The 9,348-nt window shown below is 54.7% G+C and overlaps 1 protein-coding gene across 3 annotated transcripts in view; it reads left to right on the top strand.

The window, feature by feature from the left end:
• The window catches only part of CASS4 (Cas scaffold protein family member 4), a 38,832-nt gene that overhangs the window by 21,721 nt on the left and 7,763 nt on the right, over nt 1–9,348 (top strand). For all 3 annotated transcript variants that reach the window (XM_045295388.1, XM_045295386.1, XM_045295387.1), the window contains 2 exons: nt 2,059–2,475; nt 8,839–8,940. In XM_045295388.1, coding sequence (XP_045151323.1) covers nt 2,059–2,475; nt 8,839–8,940 — 519 coding nt within the window. The remainder of the gene's footprint in view (nt 1–2,058; nt 2,476–8,838; nt 8,941–9,348) is intronic.

The raw sequence follows: 9,348 nt of genomic DNA, 5'->3' as shown, positions 1-9,348 counted from the left end.
TGACTGAACCAGCGAGAGCACATTCCAGACTAGTTTTTCCTCAAGAGTGCTCTTTTACATTGGTCTTTGTTGTGTGTGTGTGTGTGTGTGTGTGTGTGTGTGTGTGTGTGTGTGTACCAATTCAACCATTCCTCCGGGTACAACTCAGTGACATTGAAGGCCACCTGTCCTGCTCTGAGCTATTCCTCCCCTGCCGCCGCCGCCATGAGCTCACTGGCCCCCAAGGTTCCCATCTAACCTTTCCAGTTGCTGCTGTCCATTTGATCCCAGGCGATCATTCTTCAAAGAGCCCAATTCTCAGGGCAGACATTCCTGACTCGTTAAGCCTATCACTGGGTTGAAAGGAGACTTCTCGGGATGTTTCTAGTTTGAGGTTAAAAGATTATTTCAGGGTAATCGTTTGGGGTTTTATTGAGCTTCCATGACTCCAGGAAGTCTGAAATCCACGAGAAGTTGAAGTTCGGTTCTGTATCTCTCCCACCCCCAACCTTTAATGAGAACTCTTTTAATAGAATCGTTGATCAAAATGTACAGTGGGACTCTCAGAAGTTGGTTGGAAATGCCGTGTTCTTCTCATTCCATTTCCCCAGGAACTTTCAGACGCCCCCTCGCATCCCCCGGGAACTGTGATGACTGGCTGGAGGTGGCACTTTTCCTCTCTCTTTTGTTCCCTCACCAAGGAGGGCTGGTGGCATTGCAGGTTACACTGCGGCTGCTGCCCTCAAGGGCGTAACCCACTACCCCACCTGGGCTCCTTTCGTGAGGGAAACGTGGTTGCCACTTAGCAAAATCATATGAATGTGCCATTTACCGCGGCAGACGGGTGTTGAATGAAAAAGCAGGGAAGTAGCTGACCCTGGGGGTGGCTGTCAGAAACCTCTTCCCTAAGGAAGTGACATTAAGATGAGTCTGGGAAGATGAGGGGTATCCCACCGACTGGGGTCGAGAGAACAGCATGTGCAGAGGACATGGGTGCCCAGAGGCTGTAGGGGAAGTGACACCCACCAGGCCGGAGATGTGGGCAGGAGCAAAGCCATTCAGGACTTCATCTGAAAGCTACTGGGGAGCCACGGGAGGATGGGGAGCAGAGTCAGACTTCTGAGTTGGGACACTTCGAGGGGTGACATCCCAAGGATGGTGCACGTCAGTCAGGCAAACAGTGGGACCAGAGACTCTGGTGGTGACAGAGGAAATGAGAAGGCAGGGCATGGGCTCTACACTTGTTGGTGTGGGGACCCTAACCTACAAGTTCTCAGTCCCCACCTCCACCCTCGCCCAGAGGCACCTCAGAAGAAAGGCCTGGTGATGTGCTTCTCAAAGATCAGGCACTGAAAACCCTGCTGGCCTCCCCCCACAAGACTGAGGCCCTCAGGCACCCTTCAGGCCTGGAAGGGAACACCCCTCAGCTCTCCTTTCGACCAAGAAGGGCAGGCCTGCAAGGTGAACGAGAACCTGCAGCAGGCACTCACGCATCAGAAGAACCCACCCGAGGAGATCCCAGAGCAGCACCCCATGTGCCAGGAGGAAGCTCAGCAAGCGGGCAGGCAGGAGGAGGAAAGAAGCCATGGGGAAAACAGACCCAGGAGGTGGGAGGAGCGTTGTTAGGATCAACGTCAGGAAACAAGAGGCATGTGAATTGCTGACTGGAAAACCAGTTCGCTCCTGGAGCTCCCACTGGAATCACTAGAAAAGGTTTGGTTTGGTTTAGATTTTTAAACCGCTGGGTCATAGCAGTTACGCACTGGGCAGACAACCGCAAGGCCAGCGGTTCGAAACCACTATCCCATCGTTGGGAGAAAAACGAGCTGTCTGCACCGGTAAAGAATTACAGTTTGAGCAACCCAGAGGGGCAGCTCTACGCTGTCCAACAGGTCCTCTAGGAGTTGGGGCTTTGACGCGATGGCAGCGAGTCTGGGGTTTTTTTAGGGGTAAGTGCCGTTCCTCTCTGATACCTGTGGGGCGACCATGAGTGAGAGAGAGAGAGAGAGAGAGAGAGAGAGAGAGAGGTTGGGTCTATGGCAACACTAATAACCATCCAACCTCTTTCCCCACCCCCAGGCCCTCTTAGCCAAGGCGCTTTATGACAACCTCCCTGACTGCTCCGACGAGCTGGCCTTCTGCAGGGGAGACATCTTGACCATTCTGGAGCAACACGTGCCAGAGAGCGAGGGCTGGTGGAAGTGTGTGCTCCGCGGCAGGCAGGGCCTGGCCCCCGCCAACCGCCTGCAAATGCTGACCAAGGCGCCCACAGCCAGGCCCTGGCCCCCTCACCCGGGTGGCCTGGAGGTGGCCAGCCCCGAGGAAGCCTACCAGGTGCCCTCCCTGCTCGCCCCTCCGCCTCCAGGTCCAGTCTACGAGCACATGCGGAGCTGGGTGGAGACGCGCCCCCCACCCAGTGCCCAGCTGTACGAGATCCCGGACCCACCTGCCAGCGCCAGGATCATCTGTGAGAAAGCACAAAGCTTTCAGAAGCAGGTAAGCATCTTTCCAGAGGAGGCAGAGGGCCAAGGGCGAGGGGAGCTCCCTGGGGTCATCCAGGAGGACCAGGCGCAGATCCCATCTGAGCTCGGTGTGGTTGGGCCAGCCCAGGCATGCGCCTGCACTGCCTGATGGGGGCAGGGAGTCCAGGGTCCCCCACTCCTGTGGTCCCTGGTGCCCTCGGCTCTCCCATGAGCCCCTGCTTTCCAAGGCCCACTACCACACTTCTTGGGGAGCTGAACGTCATTGGGGGAGTGCCGCTGTCGCCGTGGGTGCTGGCCAGTTGATTCAGGTCATGGGACAGAAGAGGACTGTCCACAGAGTTACCCTGGCTGTCACCTGTACGGGAGCATTTGGCCAGAGCTCTTCTCCTGGGAAGCCATTGGGTGGGTTCGAACCACCAACCTTTCAGCCTCCAAAAACACTCACTGCCATCAAGTCAACGCTGACTGACAGCGACTCCACAGGACAGGGTAGAAGTGCCCCTCGAGTCGATTCTGACTCACATGAACACACAGGGCAGACTAGAACTGCCCCCTCAGGGGGCCATCTTTACCGTGGGAGCCTGGTGGCACCATGGTTAAAGCACCAGATTCAAACCCACCAACCACTGCAGGAGAAGACGTGGCAGTGAGCTTCCGTAAAGATTTACAGCCTCATAAGCCCTATGGGGGAAGCTCTCCTCTGTTCTCTAAGGCCACTGTGATTTAGTTTGAATCAACTCAACAGCAACAGGTAACAAACGCCACAGTCTGTCTCTATCCAACCAGTAGACCTGGTCTCTGGGGACTTGAAGTTCTGTGCCACATGTTTCTCCAGTGGACCTTAGGACCTTCCAGTGTGGCCTCTCTTAGAGCAGTTGATAGTGGTAGCCGGGCACCATCTAGCCCTTCCAGTCTCAGGGTTGTGGAAACTGATATTTCCATGATCCACGAGTCCATTGGACTAATTGTTTCCATACCTCTTTTGATTTTTATCACTTTTTTTTCCCTTTCGGGTGGTTAGAGACCCGATGGTTGCCCCTTAGATGGCTACTCACGAATATTTAAGACCCTAGTCACTACTCACTAAATTAGGATGCAGAACATTGCCTTGGAGGATGACCTTATATCAATTGACCTTGGTTTCCCAAGGTCTTGATTCCCTAGACCCAGTGAATCGGTCTCTCGAGGTGTTTGGTTATGAAGTACTCCTAACTTTCCTTCCTGTATGCCCCACCACCGTCATGGTTAGATTTGCAGCAAAGGTAAAGGCACATATAGATGCACAAAGGTAAATGTACACATAGCCTCTGTCACCTCTGCATGTATCTGTAGGTGTCTTCCCCTCTCCCTCCCACACCTGTTCACCCTGCACGTCTATCTAAGCATCTACTCAGATGCTCTATTGTAGCAAAACTTTTTATTGTACCCACCCCCAATGGCTAAGGCCATGTGTCAACTTGGCTAAATGACAATGATGGAGTAACTAACCTTCATTTTGTGACCTGCTGCATGTCAGTTGCGAGGGGCGTTTCCCTCGAGGCGTAGCCTGCACCCAGTACGTACGCATGGGCCGCCGAAGCTCGTGCTCTCTGGATCTTGCCCCCAACTTGTCACCCTCTGACCTCCGGTCCTTGGCACATGAGCCAGCATCCTGTCATCTGATTGAGTGATTTTGGATTCTTCAAACCCTGCAGTCACGTGAATCTGGAGAAACCTCCAGCCTGACACACAAACTCTCTCTCTCTCCCTCCTCTCTTTTTCTCACTGGTTTTGCTCCACTCTGTAACACAGCCGGAGCACTCAAGTGGGCACCTATGTGTCTGGTTAAGTAATGCCTTGCCCTTATGGCCTTATCTGTGATAGAGAAAAAGTAGAGATGCCTAAATGTTCGTGAATGGAGGGAATCGTTAGGTAAATTATGTTGTACCCCCACCAGGAGCTACTGTGAGGTGAATCTTCGAGATCGTTACAAGGAAGAACAACAAAACCAAACTCAAATTCACTGTCGTGGAGTCAATGCGGACCCACAGCAGCCCTCTAGGGTAACACTGCTCTGTGGCTTCTGAGCCTGTGACTCTTTACAGGAGTAGAAAGTCTCATCTTTCCCCCCGAGGAGCAACTGGTGGTTTTGAACTTCTGACCTTGGGGTTAGCAGCCCAACTTGTGACCATGACACTACCAGGGCTCAAGAGCCTTTCAAATGAAACCCACCAGCACAACACAACAAAGATTTGTGACTGTGTGTGTGTGTGTGTGTGTACACATAGAGAAAGATCAAGAAGCATGCACGGCCAGCCCCGACAGTGGTTCCCTTTGGGAAGTGTCACTGGTCAAGAAGAAAGAAAGGACGAGCAGGCAGGGGCCTTTGTGTTTCAGCCCTGCCCCCACCTCAGCCTGGGCCCAGCATGGGGTATGCAATAACTATGTGATTGTAGGCTCTATTTATTGGAGTGTCATGTCCAACACCTATTACATCTGTACTTTCAAATCTGTCTGCTGAAGCGAGAGTGGGAGAGAGCGAGAGAGAGAGGACCGAAGTCACTCAGCAGACGCAGCTGGAAACCATTTTCGGAGGGGATTCAAAGGAGAAAGGCCTTGAGGAGGTTCAAGAATTCAGACCACCAGGAGAGGAGGGGGAGGTGGGGGAGGATCACAATGATGGACACATAGCCAACTCCCCACCCCCCAAACAGCAGAAACCACGGGTGTAAGACATGAACCTAATGACAAATTATAATTTATCAAGGGGCCACGTGGGGCAGAGGAGGGCAAAACATGAACTGATACCATGGACTCAAAAGAAAGTGAATGTTTAGAAAATGACGATGCCAACGTATGTACAAATATGCTTGATACCATTGAGGTATGGATGGTCATAAGAGCCGTAAAAGCGCCCAGTAAACCGGTCTTTAAAAAAAAAAGAATTTGGACCAGACTTCCATGGTCTTCCATCACTGCTAAGCATCTCCTGCCATCAGGCCCTTTGAATTCTGCTAAAATGACATGTCCCACCTGGTCCCAGTGCTGGGCAGAGGTCCAGGCAAGCTCTGTGTCCAGAGAAAGCCCCACCCTCCCACCTACCCATGGAGCTGCTGTGGGGCCTGGGAAGCCGGGAATGGTGTCTTGCCCTTAGGCTCCCTCCGCACCGACTTCCCAAGTTTCCTTCACCCAGGAAGGGGTGGATTCCTGAAACAATACTGGCTACTCCACATGTCCTAACTCCCGGCCCTGCAAGTCACTGGGCCAGACAGCTGTTTGCCCAGCAGCTGCCCCAGGAAGGCGTCCAGTGCTCTGGTTCCAAGGCAGCCCACCGCCTCTTTCGCAGGCATCCCCTGGAGGCGGGCAGCGGGGAGCAGCATCCCCTGACACAGCTGCTCAGTGCAACCCTTCAGCTGCCGGAGCAGCCGCTTCAAAGCCGAGCCGTGGCTGTGGCTCTTCCAAAAATAACAAGCAGCATTCGTTGGATTTTTCTTTTCATTTGAATTTCTCTTCAAACCCACTTTGAGAAAAGGTGCCCACTTGGCTCTCCACCTTAAAGAAAAATCAGGCCATGCCTGCAGCTCTCTGTGTGTCTCCCCGGCACCCAGCACTGAGCACCCAGACCAGGCCAGGCTCCTTCCAGGGCCCACTGATGAAAGGAGCGGACACAGCATAAGAATGGGAGACCCCAGCCCTCGTGGGCCGCTAGGCTGACACCAGGGAAAAGGAGAGAGGGCCCCAGGAAACCGGTGGTCTGGGTCAGCACTCTGAGGCCCCAGGGCCTGCGTCCTTCCTTGTGTGGCCGGGGCTGCGGGCAGAGCCACAGCCACAGAGGGGCCTTCAGACACCAGGGGCTCTCTGCCACCCCAGTGTGGTTCTTGAGGTGGCCTCAGTAAAGCACCTGGGAAACTCTCCTGCCCAAACTTCCTCCCGCCTGACTGAGCCATGTGCCATGTGCCGTGTGTGTGTGTGTGTGTGTGTGTGTGTGTGTGTGTGTGTATACGTGTGTCCGGGTGAGATCACTTGAAGCGCCGTGGGTTAGGTGTTAGACAGCTAGCCACAAAGTCGGCAGTTCAATCCCACCAGCCACCCCAAAGGAGAAAGATGAGGTTATCTGCTCCCATGAAGATTCACCGTCTCAGAAACCCTGGGCACAGGGTTCTTATGAGTCAGAATCCACTCGATGACCGTGGGTCTGGCTTGGTTGTTGTTTTCGGTTTAAAGCAAGACCTGGAGTCTGTGACATAGAAGTCAGGGGTCCCAGATCCGGCTGGATTCTCGGGCAGCCAGGACATGCCAGGTGAGCGGACCGCCGCAGCCCTCTCTGCTCCGTCTTCCTCTGAGTCAAGAGAGGCTCCTCTGAAGAAAGGCCTGGCAGTCTACGCCTCACCGACCACGGCCACGGAAAGCTGCCTCGGCCGGTTCTACTCTGTCACACACGTCCATGGGGTCACCCGAGTCGGCATCGACTCCACGGCAGCAGCTTCGCCTGTTTTCCTCCCTGGAGATTAAACACCTAAACCAAGCCCATTGCCCTCAAATCAGCGCTGACGCGACAGGACAGGGTCGACCTGCGGAACCCATCTGCCCCAGGTCACCCGAGGGTGCTGGAGCTTCCTTTTAGTATCTGCGTGGGTCCACCCCTGGCACCCCAAGACCGACCAGCATCCCGGCATGCCCTTTCCCTGCCCTGGGCAGCCTCTTGGCCCTGGAAAATCTAATCTTGCCCATGAAGTACTGGTGACTCTGACACGCAGTCCTCTGGCACGCAGCTCCATGAGGGTCACCACTCGAACCCACCTGTGTCACTGGGACCCAGGTGAAGAGATGGGCACAACTAGTGCCCAAGAAGCGCCCCGCCTGCCCCCACCCCCACCCACCCCCCTTCTCCGGGCACTCCCCTCCAGGCAAAACCACTCTCTGAGTTTTGTTTTACTTTTCATCCCAACTTCCTTCACTGTAACAGGCCGACCTTGCTCCCGAGAGCAGAGGACCATATCTGATTAGGCTTTAAATTCAGAGAAGGGGCTCTTTTGGATCGCAGGTGACCAGGGCCAGACTTCCTAGCGAAACCTTGCTCTGGGCCCCACTGGCTCTCGAACTTGAGTTTCCTCCTTGCTCGCTAACCCGCTGGAAACCCTGCTCCTAGACAAAATTCCTTCCTGGTTGGCCATCCCCAGCCTACGTTTTCCCAGAAGCGCTGGGCTTTCTGAAACGGGCCCCTTCCGCCTGAGCCTCCTGTGCTGCAGTAGCCCACGCACTCGGAACGTCAGCAGGCCCCAATCCGAGGGACCGCTCGTAGACAGTGGCTAGCACTTGGACAGGCTCTGCCATGGGAGGGAGCCAGATGTGTGGGAGTAGGTGGGACCGCCAGTGAGGACCAGTGTTGGACTGGGCTGGAGATGAACCAAAAACATGCCTGGCCCCAGAGGGGTGGGGGGCAAGGAAGGAGGGTGTGGAGGGCCGGAGGGGACAGGACAAGCCTGGTATGGGCCAACACCAGCTGTTATCTTGCTGGTTCCGACTCACAGCCACCCCCATGTGGGTCAGAGGAGAACTACTCTCTGCAGGGTTTTCAACAGATGGATTTTGGGGAAGGAGAGGATCAGGAGGCCTTTCTTCCAAGGTGCTTCTGGGGGGAATCACATTTCCAAACTTTGAGTTTGCAGCCGGGCTGTTAACCATGTGACCCATCCAGGGACTCCAGTCTGGTAAGGAGTGTGGGTTGAGTCCCAAGTGCCATGGGGACCTGGCCTGCTGTCTCTCTGATGACAGAGTCAGGGGACACAAGGGTGCCTGTGTCCAACACCCCTCCACCTCAGGGCCAGGCCACGAGGCTGCTGCCCAGGACAGGAGCACAGCTTCCATTCTTCCTGTGAACTCCAGCAGAAATATTTCTGAGGATGAACTGCCAGGAGCCCTGGTGGCATAGTGGTTATGCTTTGGGCTGCTAAGCACAAGGTCATCAGTTCAAACCCACCAGCAGCCCCATGAGAAAAAGATGAGGCGTTCTACTTCTGGATAGAATTACAGCCTTGGAAACCCATAAGGGAAGTCCTACACTGTCCTATAGGGGGCTCTGAGTCAGGATCCACTGGCTGGCAGTGAGTTTGAGGTTTGGGAGTATGAGTGGCATCCTAATGCACCATCATGTGGGGGCTGCAGGGCAAGGGAGGGTAGGTCTCCCCAAGCCGCTGCGCGAGCCACCACCAACCACGCACTCACACAACATCACACGTCCTCAGTCAGGAGGAGTCTAAACATCTCCCTTCTGGAAAGAGGGGCCTCGACCACACTGCCACTGTCGCTACTGCCCGAGACCCTCCCGAGGGTGGTCCTGAGTGCAGCCGTCACACCCCACGCTGACACATCCTTCCCCTGTTCCCTTCTCTCCAAGGTCTCCATCACGCTCCCCAGGCCCATGGTGGCCTCGCTGCCCATGATGCCCTCCCAGGTGTATGACGTCCCCACCCAGCGCCGGGCGCACCCCGCCAGCACAGTAAGTCTCCCTCCGGGCTGGGACCCTCCAGGCATGCTGCTGTACCTTTCCGCTCTAAACCCTACAGCACCCCAGCCCTTCAGGCCAGCTTCCGACCAGAGAGCGCACTGTTGGATTCCTGAGCGCTAAAATGTTCTTCTCGTTTGTAATCCATACTATATGCATATATGGCATATAGCTGTAGATGTGTACATATCTATATGGTATATAGATATGTGTGTGTGGTATATATGCGTGCATATCTATGTGGTATACGTGTCTGTGTGTATAGGGTGTATAGAAGGAGTCCTAATGGTGATTTCTCCTTGGGCTGCTGGTTGCAAAGTCAGCAGTTCAGAACCACCAGCTGCTCCCCAGGAGAAAGACGGGGTTTTCTATTCCTGTAAAGAGTTACAGTCTCAGAAACAC

Source organism: Echinops telfairi, unplaced genomic scaffold, assembly GCF_000313985.2.
Source record: "Echinops telfairi isolate 266 unplaced genomic scaffold, ASM31398v2 ScPeMD7_5592;HRSCAF=6446, whole genome shotgun sequence".
Classification (NCBI taxonomy): domain Eukaryota; kingdom Metazoa; phylum Chordata; class Mammalia; order Afrosoricida; family Tenrecidae; genus Echinops; species Echinops telfairi.
The sequence above is the reverse complement of the archived record's forward strand: the minus strand, read 5'-3'. Positions and strand labels throughout refer to the sequence as shown.